Source organism: Aquarana catesbeiana, linkage group LG02 (assembly GCF_042186555.1).
Source record: "Aquarana catesbeiana isolate 2022-GZ linkage group LG02, ASM4218655v1, whole genome shotgun sequence".
NCBI classification, from domain to species: domain Eukaryota; kingdom Metazoa; phylum Chordata; class Amphibia; order Anura; family Ranidae; genus Aquarana; species Aquarana catesbeiana.
The window spans coordinates 562,009,088-562,025,967 of record NC_133325.1 but is presented as its reverse complement, the minus strand read 5'-3'; the positions used below and the strand labels follow the sequence as shown (position 1 = coordinate 562,025,967).

At 41.9% G+C, this 16,880-nt stretch overlaps 1 protein-coding gene across 3 annotated transcripts in view; it reads left to right on the top strand.

Moving 5' to 3' along the window:
* Positions 1-16,880, top strand: part of ITPR3 (inositol 1,4,5-trisphosphate receptor type 3) — a 475,039-nt gene that overhangs the window by 110,467 nt on the left and 347,692 nt on the right. For all 3 annotated transcript variants that reach the window (XM_073616048.1, XM_073616047.1, XM_073616046.1), the window contains exons 10-12: positions 5,890-5,946; positions 7,295-7,437; positions 14,888-14,987. In XM_073616048.1, coding sequence (XP_073472149.1) covers positions 5,890-5,946; positions 7,295-7,437; positions 14,888-14,987 — 300 coding nt within the window. The remainder of the gene's footprint in view (positions 1-5,889; positions 5,947-7,294; positions 7,438-14,887; positions 14,988-16,880) is intronic.

Sequence of the window (16,880 nt, the reverse complement as noted above, 5' to 3'; positions counted from 1 at the left end):
AGAGCACACTGAGTTCCCAGCATAGCTAGAGAACTGACTACGGTGTGTTCCCCTGTTTAGTGTGGTCAGCTTTTAATAGGAAAGCAGCGTGACTGGCAGGGATTTCACACAAGGGAAGCAACGCAAAGATAACAGAATACTTTTTACTATACGTACATGGCACAGCAGGCACATATTAGGAAAATGAAATGTTGGGTTTACATACTTGAGAACTTATTGTTTGGGCACTGTTATTGCATTTTGGATATATCTGTGTTAAGCGCCTACTTTTATTAATATTCTTGATTATATCAGAAATGTATTAATACAGACATGTACAATTACAGAAAGGTCAATTTTTAACTTGAGGATTGTTGGGAGCTGTTCTGTGATTAGTAGTAAATCATGTTAACTGGGATTGTTGCTACATCACTTGTAATATAAAATGCTAATAAGTTGCATAAGCAATGTTATTTTAACTTGCTTTAATTTCAAGTATTAGACGTGGTAACAGCTATATCCTTTTCAAACAGGGAAACAGAAATGTGCTCTCGTCAGTAATAGATACTATGTTTGCCTATTTTTTTTTTTCAGATAAATAGTTGTAAGTTAAATATAGTAGTGTCAAAATACTAAAAAAAATACTGAAAGTGTAAAAGTCTTTCCTAGCTGATCTTGCAGTAAGTAGCACAACTGAAAAAAAGAAAGGCACATTAAGCGAAGCACACTGCACTTTCAGACGTTTCCTAAGGCTTTATAAAAGAATGTGTTAGCATCCTCATTTTCTTCTCTGGCAGAGCCTGCTGGTCTCTTTTTTCCACTTCTTTTTTTTGTGTTAAACTCCCATAGTCATAATGAATCAATAAGTATTTACAGTTTCTGTGTGTAGCAGGCTTCATTTTTAGAAAGAACTTCTAAATGTGTTTTTGTCAGCATGTGATTTATGACTTGTAGCTGTTTTGTAGTTTTATCATTGTGCTGTTATTGGTATAATTCTGTTTATAGAATATCTGCTTTCAGTTTATGTTGCCCAGTTGGTTGAAATGGAATTACCACTGGGCTTTGTAGCTTCCACTAATAAACCTAGTGGCTGACTGAATATTGGTAAAGCAAGATGCTGCGTTGTGTGGCTATTCCAGTGCAGTCCCACCGCATTAAAGGCAAAATACCCTCTCTTCTTATCTGCCTGTTCACACCACTGCATTGTGGTGTGGTGTAGCTGCATGCAATACTTTTTTTTTCAGCGCAGAGCAGTGTGAGGTAATCCACCGCCTAGCATCACTCAGCGGCCAGTTCAACTTTATGAAATGTTTCTGTGACATTTCAATAACATTTATTTAAAAAAAAGAAGTTAACAGTACGATGCACTAAGATGGCTGCATCAGCACTGTGCTGATCTTGCCAGACCATAACACACAGCACACACAGCAGCCACTGCATTGTAACATACCCTTAGGGCCCATTCCCACCTCATTTACACCTCATTTACTCATTTACACACCAGCTGTCCATTCCAGTTGCAGTGAGCATGTGGGAGGGGGCGATTCAGCACATCACACAGCTCCATTTTTTTTTTAACACTCAACTTTATTTGAAGTGTACAAAAGTGACACTTCATTCATGCGCTGCTGTACGCTGTCCAGTGCGCTGCGATAAAATACAGCATGTCAGTACTGGGCTGTGTTTCAGTGTAAATAGAACACACAAAAAACAATTGTTTTCTGTTTTCACTAGCAGTTACTGGCGTTTTACAGTGCAGAAAAACACCGTTCACCACACAAGTGTGAATTGACTCTTCCCCCTTAAAGTGAACCTGTACTTTTCCCATGCTCGGCAAAGCAACAGTTTCACTTTAATGCCAGCCTTCACAAAGCATATACTTAAAGCGGAACCTTAGTCAGAAAATTAAGTCCTGTTAGATCACTTTAGTCTGGCCCCTTTTGCAGGTCTATTTAAAATTTTAAACATGTGTCTATACTGTTTAAAATCCATGAATACATTGTCTCACCATGCTCTGCACATGCTCAGTTGCTTTCTATTTTTAGGCACTGCCGAATTTGTAGAGGCAGATCTGCTGACAGCCTTCAAGCGGAATTAAGCCCTCTTACCCTTTACAGCCAAGGAAGCTGCTTCTGTTTGATCTACAACTGCCATGGTGCTGCACATGTGATCAGTTATGACACCAACCATTTGATGGTTTGACAGTTTGGTTGAGGACCTAAGCAAATGTGATAGTTACATTCCTGGAATGCTGGGATTGCTAATTTTTTTTATTGTGAAGCAAACAACAAATAGGACAAAATAACAGAAAAAGTCAGTATTCACCCCCTTAAAGTCAATACTTTGTAAAGCCACCTTTTGTGGCTATCACAGCTCCAAGTCGCTTTGGATAAGTCTCTATGAGCTTGCCACATCTTACCACTGGGATTTTTGCCCATTCATCCTTGCAAAACTGCTCCAGCTCCTTCAAGTTGGATGGTTTGTGCCTGTGAACAGCAATCTTTAAGTCTGACCACAGATTTTCTATTGGATTGAGGTCTGGGCTTTGACTAGGCCATTCCAACACCTTTACATGTTTCCCCTTAAACCATTCAAGTGTTGCTTTAGCAGTGTGTTTGGGGTCATTGTTCTGCTGGAAGGTGAACCTCCTTCCTAGCCTCAGATCACACACAGAGTGGTACAGATTTTGCTCAAGAATATCCCTGTATTTAGCACCATCCATCTTTCCCTCAACTCTGACCAGTTTCCCATTCCTATTGCTGAAATACATTCCCACAGCATGATGCTGCCACCACCATGTTTCACTGTGGGGATGGTGTTCTTTGGGTGATGTGATGTGTTGGGTTTGCGCCAGACATAATATTTTCTTTGATGACCAAAAAGTTAAATTTTAGTCTCATCAGACCAGAGCACCTTCCTCCATACATTTTGGGAGTCTCCCACATGAGTTTTCGCAAACTCAAAACGTGCCATTTTGTTTTTTACTGAAAGTAATGGCTTTCTTCTGGCCACTCTACCATAAAGCCCAACTCTATGGAGCGTACGGCTTATTGTTGTCCTATGTATAGACTCCAGTCTCTGCTGTGGAACTCTGCAGCGCCTCCAGGGTTACCTTAGGTGTCTGTGCTGCTTCTCTGATTAATGCCCTCCTTGCCGTGAGTTTTTTGTGTGCTGCCGTCTCTTGGCAGGTTTGCTGTTGTGTCATGTTCTTTCCATTTGGTTATGATAGATTTGATGGTGCTCCTAGGGATCATCAAAGATTTGGATATTTTTTTATAACCTAACCCTAACTTCTCAACAACATTGTCCCATACTTGTTTGGAGAGTTCCTTGGTCTTCATGGCAGTCTTTGATTAGTGGTGCCTCTTGCTTAGGTGTTGCAGTCTCTGGGGCCTTTCAAAAAGGTGTGTATATGTAATGACAGATTATATGACACTTAGATTGCAGACAGGTGGACATGATTTCACTAAGTATGTGACTTCTGAAGGTAATTGGTTGCACCAGAGCTTTTTATGGGCTTCATAACAAAGGGGGTGAATACATACGCACATGCCAATTATCAGTTTTTTATTTCTGAAAAATAGTTTTATGTATATATTTTTCAAATTTTATTTCAACAACTTAGACTATTGTGTTCTGATCCATCACATATAATTCAGATTAAAAAAACATTGAACTAAAGGCTGTAATATAACAAAATAGGTAAAAAGCCAGGGGGGGGGGTTGAATACTTTTGCAAGGCACTGTAAATAGAGGCTGTCTGACAAAGTGAAGCACGCTAACAGATCACAAAAAGCCACACATCATGCCACAATCTAAAAGAATTCGAGAACAGATTAGAAACAAAGTAATGTACATGTATCGGCCTAGGAAGGGTTTCAAAGCCATTTCTAAGGCTTTGGAACTCCAGTGAACCATGGGGAGAGCCATTATCCACAAATGGAGATAACTTGAAACAGTGGTGAACCTTCCCAGGAGTGGCCGGCCTACAAAAATGACTCCAAAAGCATGACGACGACTCATCCGGGAGGTCATAAAAGAACCCAGAACAACATCTAAAGAACTGCAGGCCTCACTTGCCTCAGGTAAGATCAGTGTTCATGATTTAACAATAAGAAAGAGACTGGGCAAAAATGGCACCCATGGGAGAGTTCCAAGGCCAAAGCCACTGCTGACCAAAATGAACACAAAGGCTCATCTCACATTTACCAAAAACGTCTTGATTATCCCCAAGACTTTTAGGCAAAAATTCTGTGGACTGATAAAACAAAAATTTCACTTTTTTGGAAGGTGTGCGTCCTGTTACATCTGGCATAAAACTAATACAGCATTTCATAACAAGAACATCATACCAACAGTCAGACATGGTGATGGTCTGGGGCTGCTTTGCAGCTTCAGGACCTGGGCGACTTACCATAATTGAAGGATCCATGAATTCTGAGCTCTACCAGAAAATCCTAAAGGAGAATGTCCGGCCATCAGTTCATGAGCTCAAGCTCAAGTGCACTTGGGTTATGCAGCAGGACAATGATCCGAAACACAACAGCAAGTCCACCTCCAAATGGTTCAAACAAAGCAAAATTTTGGTTTTGGAGTGGCCTAGTCAAAGCCTGGACTTAAATCCAATTGAGATGCTGTATCATGACCTTACACAGGCCGTTCATGCTGGAAAACCCTCCAATGTGGCTGAATTAAAACAATTCCGCAAAGAAGAGTGGGCCAGAATTGCTCCACAGCAATGTGAAAGACTCATTGCCAGTTATCGCAAAAGCTTGATTGCAGTTGTTGCCGTCAAGGGTGGCACAACCAGTTATTAGGTTTGGGGGGCAATTACTTTTTCACATGAAGCCAGGCAGGTTTGGACAGCTCTTTTACCTTAATAAATGAAACCATCATTTAAAAACTACATTTTGTATTTACTCGGGTTATCTTTGTGTACTAATACAATTTGTTTGATGATCCGAGTCATTTAAGTGTGACAAATATGCAAAAAAATTAAAATCAGAAAGGGGGCAAATACTTTTTCACAGCATTGTGTCAGGAATTTGAAGTGTTGGGGTAACAAACACTTTAGGTATAACCATTCATCTAAAATTTTTCATCTATAGACACAGCAATATAGTGACTAGAGGAGCAAGTACAAATAACTACTATATGCGTAGTACTGAGCTTATTTTAAATGTGTTGTACTGAGCCTACTTGAGGTTTAGGTATTTACTATATCATATGACTGAAGCCAATATGGTTTTAAAGGAAGATAGGCTTAATAGAACAAACAAGAAAGTAAATACAGTTTATAGACACATTGGCAAAAGCTAATCCTGAAACTGCCATAGCAATCAGCAGTCTACAATTTTGTTATGAAAAATACATTCTGAAATGTTAACCTAAAGGTAAGAGTTGTGGATCCCTTCATTCCCTGTGTTTATAATTAATTAAAGTGTTACTAAACCCACACCAATAAAATCAGTCTGTATATGCAGTTTAGTATGCTTGTTATACTCACTGTGGAACTTAAGGGGTTAATCCTCTACATTGTGTAAAAAGGTTGTTTTTATCCTGCATGCACAGATCCTCCCCCTCCTGCACTGTCTATCTGTGGAAGGCCAGCTAACACAGGCAGAGTAGCCGACCTCCACATGCTCAGTTGTGTCTTTTATGCTGGAGAGAACATTTACTTGTTGATCAGAGCTAGCCAGGTCACATGATATTGACATCACACATGTGGGCGTGTATAAAGACTGTAGTGAAAATCTCCTTTGTGTATAATTTAAAAAAAAGTGCAAACTTTGAAAAAAAAAGTCTGTCTATAACTGAGCTTTGAATTGTAAAGATTTTAGTACACTGGTAATATATGTATTTATTTAATCCTTGGTTAGGATGTTTTATATTGTACTTTGAATATTGCAGGAAAATCCAACTTACAAAGGAGATGCCCCCGAGTCTAAATCTGGAGCATCCTACGCAGTAAGTTTATGTAAATGTATGTTTATAAAATGTGTGCTAAGAGGTTGAATGTACATGTCATGGTAAATTCACAATGTTTTGTCTTATGGCAAAGAGTAGTGGTCAAAACACAGTAACCAACAATCACAAATGTTTTGAACTAATGAAAGGTGAAATCTGATTGGCTGATTTGGATGACAGCCCTTTGCACCTTATCAATGTTCTTTGCACTGCATTACACATGCCAGAGTGTGACAGAACCTGCCTTGAGCGCTCAAACAACCAAAATATGTTAAAGCATGCTTATGAATCTGTATGACATGCAGAATAAAAATGGCATGAAGATTAACTTTATGTAAAAAGAATTGGGACAATGTATAGAGAATTGAAATAGTCACTTGCTAGATTGGCCTAATAGCCGCAAATGAACAAAGCCTACAGTTCTAAAATTACAAATCTAGCTCAGCTCCCAGATGATGGTTAATTAAATTTCTCTAGTTCATACCCAGTGCTTCTGTCTATTTGCTTAGTGCTAATTTTACCACAGTGCACACTCTAAAATTGTGCCTGCTTTGTAAAACAAATGGGATTGCAAAATCGCTGTGTGCCTAGAGAACTGGTGCGTTCAGTAAATTGCCCTTTGTTCCTCTCAAATTAGTTTTTTTTTTAGTTTTTTTTTCGTTCTTTCTGCTCTAGGTTGTGATTTCTATTTTCTAACCGTGACATTGTTTAGTATTTAGTACACTCAATTCATATTTGTATTGTCTCTGCTGTGCTTTTTTGCTTTTTCATTTGTCTTTTTACTTCTCCCTGTCCAAGAACGCTTCCCACACTTCTCTTTGTATCCTTTTAATATTCAGACAGTGAAGTTCATTTATAACTGTCCATAGCAGCCTAAAAGGGTCCCTGTTTAACCTTTTCTACTGAAGGGTAGAGCATGAAAGCTTGTGGGCCTATACACACGAGCACTAGTGTTCATCCAGAATGATACAAGACTGGCAATGTCAGGCTCTGAGGGTCCACCTGGAGGAGCTGTTGAAATGACTCTGGCATCAACATGACATTTAATTTAACACAGTAAGAACCCAGATTTTTGCTGAGTATGTGCCAATGACCCATTCAGTGAAAACTGTTTTTCTGCAGCCAGTAGTGTAGGAACACATGGCTCACAGTTTCCTGATATGGCACTCATGTGCAAAAGCTCAAAAAAGATTGGTTATGAACAACAACCCTGTTTTATGAACTAGCCCCAGTGTCCTTCTACTATCACCATACGTTTCTCACATTTCTTCTTCTCTTCTTGTTTCTGCCTTCCTTTCTTAATTTTCAGCATCTCCCACCTCTTCATTGACCACCGATCTTCTCTCAGGTAGCAAACACACGCCCTAACCGTAGAAACGCAGGGGAGAAGATCAAGTATCGCCTTGTAGCTGTACCACATGGGAATGACATAGCATCTCTTTTTGAACTGGATCCTACCACTCTGCAGAAAACAGATTCATATGTTCCCAGGTACAGATCATGAATAATGGCAGAAAAAATTGTTTATATGTGAGATATGCAATGTGAAACTTCTCACAATGCTTTCCGCTGGCCCATTAATCCTTTTTAGCAATATTTTATAATTCGAATTACTGCAGAATTTTATATATTTTAATAGTACAGTACAGGGCACAGGCTGGGTATTCATAGACTCTGGGTTATAGTCCACTTCACCTTCAGGTGACTGGACACTGGCAAAGCTTTTGGACTTGTTACCCCTTTGGCGTACACTTATAATCCTACCTGACTCTGTGAGCACTCAGTTTTTGTTAGTGTCCTGTAGGTCAGCAGTCCCCAACCTTTTTGGTACTGGGGACTGGTTTCGTGGATGAAAATTGTGCCACGGACCGGGGGGGAGGGGGTGGTGTGAGGGAGAGGGGGACGGCGTGGGTGATTTGTCGGGTCAATGGCTGGTTGTAGCACTTCATGGTTGATTGGTGTCAGGATGATTGAAGCACAATATTTCTATTATTACATTGTAATATAAAATAATGCAGAATCAGTGGGAACCCTGAGTGTATCACTTGCCACCGTTGCCTCCAGCCAGATGCAGCTTGTCACTTGCCACTGTCGCCTGCCACCAGATGCAACATGTCACTTGCCACCATCGCCTGCTACCAGATGCATCGTGTCACTTACCACCGTTACCTGCCACCCGATGCGGCGTGTCACTTGCCACTGTCACCTGCCACCAGATGCATTGTGTCACTTGCCACTGTCACCTGCCACCAGATACAGCTTGTCACTTGCCACTGTCGCCTGCCACCAGATGCAGCGTGTCACTTGCCAACATCGTTGCTTGTCATTATCCTGCTACTAGATGCAGCTTCCCACTGGAGCCTGCTAGCACATACACCAGATGAAGCTTATCACTTTAAAGCCAATTTGTAAAGATTTTCTGCAGTGAAAACACTTACATTTATCCCTCCTCCTGCAGCCTCTCCCCAGTAGTAGGGCATCCGGAGCATCCCGCATTCAAGAGTGGGGAAACCGGCACATGCCCACCACACCCCTTTCGGTGCAGCCTTTGCGGCCCGGCTGCAAACAGGGCACGGACCGTTACCGATCCATGGCCTGGGGGTTGGGGACCCCTGCTTTAGGTGATAAACCTAGTTCTTATTTACTTAGACATTCTTCAATCAGCTCTTCACTGTCTTCTACTATAGTGTAGTAGAGTGTAGGTATGCTCAGTTCTGTTGTGTGCAAAAGTCTCTGTACAGTATAGACACACTTGGTTCTTCTTAGTCTTACTGGCCCCTCTAGGTATTAGGAGACCTGTAAGTCTAAAAAAAAAGTTCTCATTCATGAACAAATAGAACAGGCAATTTATAATGATTGGATTTCTCCTGAAAAGGTTTTCACCCCTCCAAGAGTTATTGCCAAGCTATATCCAGTGGAAACATTCATTAAAAGTGAACTCATCCAGTGGTATCCCCTGCTATCTCAGTCTTAAACAGACATTTTACTGTGCCTATGGAAATGTCAAAAGACAACAAACAAAAATTCCCAGCTCACTTACCAGCCAGCCTGGAACAAACTGAATTGACCCTGTCTAACAGTTCACACTAAAAACAAGGGGTTTAGTTTGCACACATTTGCAAATACATGCGTAAGCTGCAGTGGCCATGTCATGGCACCCCGGTGTAATGCAGTCCTAACTATAATTCTGAGAGTCTCTGGTTTGTTGCAGGCTGACTGGTTTGTTTGTTATTTTCTGACATGCGTCGTCCCTTACATGTGCTCCTTGCTGCATAGGCCAGTTATAGGTTGGGGTGGTTGCCAGTTGTTTGTACCTATAGGAGATTTTCCTTCCTTTAAAGTGGAAGTAAACCCTTATGGCTTTTACTTGCTCTTTGTTCCCCTGCAAAGTAAAAGCATAATGGGCTAGTATACATCGCATTCTAGCCCATTATGTGCCACTTACCTGCAAACGAAGCCCGAGCTGTCCCCGCTGGTGGCCGCATCCATCTTCACCCCTCTTCCTTCTGGGGCCACGGACTCCGGCTGTGTGACTGGCCGAAGTCGCGTGACGTCACTCCCATGCATGCGCGCGGGAGACGTCAGTCACGGCACTTGTGAGTGAAGAAACGGCACGGAAGGCAGCTTCTTCACAGCGCATGAACCGATTACATCATCGGCGCAGTGTACAGCAAATATCTCCTAAACGGTGCACATTTAAGAGATATTTCCACTACCTATAGGTAAGCCTTATTCTAGGCTTACCTTTAGGGAAAAGCCACAATCAGAGGTTTACAACCACTTTAAGGTTTCTGCAGAGAGAAAGATTGAGAAGCTATTATAGATTCTCTTTATTCTTGCAGGTCCAGGCCTGCAACCAGCTATTGCTGCGATTTCTGTTTGTCAAACCACAGCTAATTGGACATGAACACTAAACAGGATCCTGTCTTTCAGAACCGAACTCTGGCAGAACAGTTACAAACATAGTCTTATGCTCTACTTTTCTGTATTAATGCCAAATAACAAGTCATGATACAAATTTCTAGAATGGCTTTATTGTCTGCTCACATGTGCAGAATCAGCTAAAGCTGCCTGTAAAAGATGCCTCACTCATGTGCCCTTTGAAGAAAGATCTCTCTTTTTGAGACACTTGACAAGTTCATAAAGGATGTCACAGGAAGAAAAGTCCTTCTCCCCACATCCGAATGCTTCAGAACCCCACTCTTTAAAATGCAGAGCACCACATCGTTCTCCTCAGACTTCAGCTTCAAAGACAAAATCCAACAATTCCTTTCACTGCAAGACTTGGAACACAAAGCCCACCAAGTCTGCCACAATGCCTTCTCCACAATGAAGGTGTGCCCTCACTCCTAGGAGTGAGGGGAGGGTGTCTGTTACAATTTGCATTCCTCTGGGCCACAGTTGCCCCAGGCCTATGGGTTCAGCTGGTGGTTTTAAGGTTTCAAAGAGGTACATAACAGAGTTTCAAACTCCACCTTCTCATCATTATCTTCTCTTAAACTAAGCAAAATCAGCTCAAAGACGGTCAGATTTAAACTGCTCTGGACCATCTCTTGTCCCAGGGAGTGGTTGTTCCTGTTCCTCTAAAGGACAAGCTCAAAGACTTCTATCTAAATATGTTCACAGTACCAAAACCCTACGGACATATTCATCCTAGACCAAAGTACTTTTGTGTTCAAGTTATGCATGGAATCCACAAGGTCAGGTATTGCCTCTCTGTGACAAGGGGCATACTTGGCATCAGTACTAAAGAAGAAAGGGACCATCCATTTGGATCATAGACGTTGCCACCATCCCTGAGTATAAGGAATAAAAAATACCCCCAGCAATGTAAATGGCACTTTAAAGGCAAACTTTAAACTACTCAGTTGCCTTTAAAGTCCCATTTACATTGCTGGGGGTATTTTTTATTCCTTACTTGGCATCAGTAGACATTCGAGATGCCACCTCCATATTCCTATTTACCCACTTCAGCACTTTCAGTGTTTCCCATTAGTCACAGTGCCATCTTTGGCCTATCCTCAGCACCCAGAGTATTCACAAAGATGCTTGCACCCCCTACTTGCCCTCTTAAGAACCCAAGGCATCCAGATTATAGTTTATGTAGGCCAGCCTTTTTCAACCAGGGTGCCTTCTGGATTCTTCTGGGGTGCCTTGACAAAATGCCTAAAAATTGCCCCAAAATAGTGTACAAGCCAGCAGTTGGATCAAGCCTGCTTTTTTGTTACACAAAGCCACAGGGTTTCATTGTGCAATATTACAACCTTGGGTACTGTGCAGGCCAGCCACCAGTGTCCTAACAACTGCTGATGTCATTTATTGATAAGGACAATGGGCACTTGCACAGCATCCTTGTTTGACTTCCCCACCCCCCTCTGTCAGCGTTGGGGTGACATTAGCTGAGTGGGCTGAAAGAAAATGAGGAAAATGAGAGTAAAAACGCTGTGTTGCTAGTCAGTAGCAGTGTGTGAGAGTGTATTTGCTTTGAAAGAATAAATCCACTGTAATTCTGGGTGGCTCACATGAAAATTCAGACGGACCTAGAAATGGAACATGTTCTAAATATTTTAGACGGAACCAATTCCTATTGGGAAACCGATCGTCTGTATGCTGTTCCGACAGACCAAAAATTACGCATGCTCTGAAGCAAGTACGATACGGAAACTATTGGCTACTGGCTATTGAACTTCCTTTTTCTAGTCCCGTCGTAAGTGTTGTACGTCACTGCGTTCTTGATGGTTGGACTTTGGTCGGACTTGGTTTGACCGTGTGTAGGCAATACTGCTCGAATGGAATTCCATCGGAGTTCCGTTGGAGAAACCTTCAGAGTTTATTCCGATGGCAAAACCGGTCGTGTGTACGCGGCATTATAGTTCTTTCTAGTCAAGCAAGCAACTCCCTAGTTTGGTGGATTGCCAGTCCATCACTGGAAATGGGAAAGCCCTTTTTTCACTCTAACAATATATGCCAGGTTCTGTACTACTGTAACCCCCTTTTCCAGAGACACCCAATTAGGGTGCAATCAGACAGTGCTACTGTAGTGCAGTAGTGACCTAAATCAATCAGTAGAGGTGATCCAAGTGTCAGGCAGCCTTGAAGGAAGGAAGTCTGATCATCTCCTTGGCGGAAAAGCTTTGCCCAGCAATCTTTGCTGTTTACATTCTGGGGCTGGACAATTGGAAGGCAGATTTCCCCAGTCGTCACCACCTGAACCATGGAAAATAGTCCATTCCTCTTAGCATCATCATTCTCCTATGTAAGAAATGGGTGACTCCAGATGTGGACATCCTAGCCTCTAGGTTCAACAAGTTACCCCTGTTTGTGGCCAGGACTAAGGATCTTCCAGCACTGGTAACTCCCTAGACTCCTTTCAGGCTAATATTTGCCTTTTCTCCAGTGTGGTTTCTTCCTTGGCTGCTCCATAAAATAGAGGAAGAAAAGAAACTCACCTCAGAGGAACCTGGTATGCAGACACACTCAAACTTTTGGAAGACAACTCCTAGCTTGTTCCAGACAAGCCAGACCTGCTGTCTCAAGGTCCCCTGTACCTCCCTGCTTCTCAGTCACTCTTATCCTGGAGTTCAAATTTAAATATAAAATGTATTTGTACATGTTGCTACTTTTATATAGTAATAACTGAGTTTGCAAAGGCATTTGGTGCATGTAAAGTGGGTTTATCACTGTGGTGGCTGTTGAGGAATATACACTATATTGTCAAAAGTATTGGGATGCCTGCCCTTACACTCACATGAACTTTAATGGCATCCCAGTCTTAGTTTGCAGGGTTCAATATTGAGTTGTCAGGCATTGATGTTGGTCGAGAATGCCTGGCTCGCAGTCTCCGCTATATTTCATCCCAAAGATGTTCTATCAGGTTGAGGTTAGGACTCTATGCAGGCCGGTCAAGTTCCTCCACCCCAAACTCGCTCATCCTTGTCTTTATGGACCTTGCTTTGTGCACTGATATGCAATTGTGTTAGAAAGGGAAGGGGCCATCCCCAAACTATTCCCACAAAGTTTGGAGCATTAAATTGTCCAAAATGTCTTGGGAAATCTTAAGGCTTCAGAATACATTCACTGGAACTAAGGGGCCAAGCCCAACCCCTGAAAAACAACCCCACACCATAATCCTTCCTCCACCAAATGATTTGGACCAGTGAACAAAACAAGGTCCATAAAGACATTGTTTTGGGGTGGAGGAACTTTACTGGCCTGCACCTCAACCCAATAGAACACCTTTGGGGTGAATTAGGGCAGAGACTGCAAGCCAGGCCTTCTCATCCAACATCAGTGCCTGACCTCACAAATGTGTTCCTGGAAGAATGGTCAAACACTCCCATAGACACACTCCAAAACCTTGTGGACAGCCTTCCCAGAAGCGTTAAATCTGGTATAGCTGCAAAGGGTGGGCCAGCTCAATATTTAACCATACAGACTAAGACTGGGATGCCATTAAAGTTCACGTGTGTGTGTAAAGGCAGGTGTCACAATACTTTTGACAATATAGTGTATTAAAAAAAAATGTTTGTGCCAGGAGTTCAGCTTTAAAGGTGAAGTTCCACATTATTAAGATAAGACAGCTCAAATCAACAAAACCTTAAGACCCCTTTCACACTGGGGCGTTTGCAGGCGCTACAGCGCTAAAAATAGCGCCTGCAAAGCGCCCTGAAAGAGTACGCGGCCTTAGTAGTTGTATTTTTGTCAGATTTCTTGAACCAACTTTTGTTTAAGCTGTTCTTTCTGTTCTAATATAGTTTCAGAACATTTCAGAAAATTAATTCTGAACAGCATTTATATTATTTGAAGCTATGTGTTCAGCTCTTCCTATAGCCACTTTTATCCAGTGTACAGAAAAACTTCTGAAGCTTGTTTGCATATGTAAAATTTTATTGTTTGGTGGGTACACAATCAATATTGCTGATGATCCTATGCCTATAGGTTAACAAAATATTTTTAATTTGTATCCTAAGCATTATTTTTGATCCTACTACGAAAAATGAGATGGGTAGGAAATGCAAGTGCAATGTCACTATGTATTCTCTTTTATGGGATGCATTTATTGAGGTTGATTTACTAGAGGAGTTGAAATTCTTCATTCAATAAATAATAGCTGTGTTTCCTTTAAAAAATAAATTATGTGCAAATTAAAGAAAACAAACAGGAGTCATATGATTCGACAAGTGAATCTTCAATTAGTAGAGGAGTAAATATCCTCTAGCAGTAAGTAAAGCTGGCCATACATGCACCTAAATTCATCTGGTTCCTGCTGAACTTCTGAATTTCAATCCATCTATGGTCATTCTAGTTCACAAGACATCCATCTATCAATTGAGTTCTCATGAACCGGCTTGATGAAAAATTCTGCTTTGATCAGCACATGCTGCCAATTGGCTGAGGGCTGATCAGTATATTTCGATGGCAGGGGAGTCTCACTATTAGGGTGGGTTCACACTGATGTGGCTGTGGGTCACAGCAGGGGGTCCAGTATGTCCCTGTACACCGATTCATGTGAAAATCAGGTCCGAATTTTTGCCTGAATTCGGACCTAAAACGGAGCCAAAGATGCACAGGACCCTTTTCCAATGTGGACCACGGCCGCTCCGGAGCTGTGTGAACCAGCTCCATTGAGAGCCAGTCACACTCCCCTGTCATGCAAATTGGATGCCGGGAAACCCGCATCCAATTGGCACTGGTGTGAACCCAGCCTTAGACTACAAATACAGCGGGGAGGATTCCTTCATGAACCTTAAATGTGCGGATGGGGGAATCAGTTCAGTTTTTTTGATTCAGCCAGCAAAACCACATATGGCTAAATTTAGTCAGTCATATTATATGCATGTGCATGCTGAGTGATAGAAAATGATTAGACAGATCTTTTTCTTTTAAATTCAATTATTATTCTGTTTCTAGAGTGAGTTTAACTGTCTGAATAATTTTTTAGGAACTCATTTGTGAGATTAAGGCATCTGTGCACCAACACTTGGATTCAGAGCACCAATGTCCCCATAGATGTTGACGAAGAACGACCAATACGTCTCATGGTAATTAAATTAATTCTTTGCAGTTATTTTGGATTTTGGTTATTTCTGTCTGGAAAGAAATATGAGGGCTGCTGACCTGTTAATCACCTGTTAGTCACCTTTGTTCCGCTGTACATTTAAAAACAGGGAAGTGGTGGGCAGTTATTTACCCAGGGCTGTTGATAAAAAAAACCCACCGGATTACACACTGTCAGGCAGCCGTTCCGCTCATTAAAGAGGTTGTAACCCTAAAAATAAATTAAAAAGAGATCCTGTTCCCTTATAGCAGGTTAAACGGCACAGTGCTTGTGCTATCTAATTTGCCCCTTTCTATTTGTAAAACACCTGGTTGATTCTGCCTATTCCTGTGTCCCCCTTAGTGTGCTGACCACAGTAATCATGGCTGCTGATCCATGTTATTCTGGTCAGGTTCTGTGCTCCGTCATCCTGCTGCTCTTCTCTCTCCCCCTCTCCCCTTCCCTCCCTGCCTGTCAGCTCCTGTGTGCGTGAGCTTAACTCTTCCCCGCCCCTCCCCTCCTGCCACTATTAGTAGCTGGCAGTAAAGTTAAAGATTACTGCCAGGCCCTCTGCTCTACTACTTATGCAAACATACTACTCGGTGTACATGTTTGCATAAATTATGCCTGTAAATACCTTCTTTCAGTTAGTTTCTCGCCAGTCACGTGACCTCCAGCCGCTCTCCGCCCCCGATCTAAGGGCTACAGCGGGAGGGGCTGAGCAGACAGCACAGTGGTCACGTGACCTCCCAGCTGACGTCAGAGGGGGATCGCTGCCCCTCCCGCTGTAGCACTTAGTTGGGGGGAGGAGAGCAGCCGGAGGTCAGGTGACAAACCGAAAAAAAGGTATTTACAGGCACAATTTTATACAAACATGTACACAGTCTAGTATGGCTTAGTAGAACAGAGGGGCTGGCAGTAATCTTTATTTGAGTTTAAAACCACTTGAAAAAATAACTGAAGGTCTGCTTTAAACTTTCCATGTATTAAATCTTCTGACCTTATTGTTTTAACTTTGGATAGTAAAACATTTTTTTTTCTGCCAGTAAATACCTTATACAGCCCACTTCCTGTTTCTTGTCTGGTAAAAATCCTAGGCTTAGGACATCATGCACATCTTCCTCTCTTACTCTTGTGAGAGTTTGCCAGGAAGGGATGAGTCACAAGAGGGCCAATGAGAGCTGCAGAGCTGGAGGTGTGTGTCTGTGTAAATCCAGACAGTGAACAGGCAGCAGCTTTTTACAAATTATGTGAGCAGACTGCAGTTCCTCTTTAATGCCAGTAAACCAAGGCATCCTCAGACACTCAGATATGTTCACAGGCACTATGTACAAAGCCAATCTGAGTGGATCCGTACCTTCAGGTAATCATATCTACCTTATCCTACACATCTGTATATTAAGCCCCCTTCATCTCCATTCTCCCTTTATATGTGACCTCTACATTAACCCCCTCATCTCCCTGCTCACACTGTATGTGACCTGTACATTAACACATTTTTTTCTCCTCTCTATTGGGACCTGTATGTGCTGTGTCCAGTGCACCATTGCCAAGCTCCACATTTTACCCCCATGGAACCAGAATGTTTCAGAAAATTTGTGACAAATAAGATCACCTTAGGATGTCTACTTTCCAGAAAAGGGGCACTTTGGTGGTTTTCGCACTGTCCTGGCATTTTTATTTTAGCAGAAATTAAGGGAAAGGTTTTTTAAAACTTGTTGGTCTTTTATCCTTTGGTCTTGTCTTGGTCTTTTTATCCTTTGGTTGGTCTTTTATCCAAGTAACAAAACACTGTATTTTTTAAATAACACCAAAATAAATCCGTCTCAAAAAATGATAAATTAATTTGGGTGCAGTGTTGCATGACTGAGTAATTGTCAGTCAAACTGTCACAGAG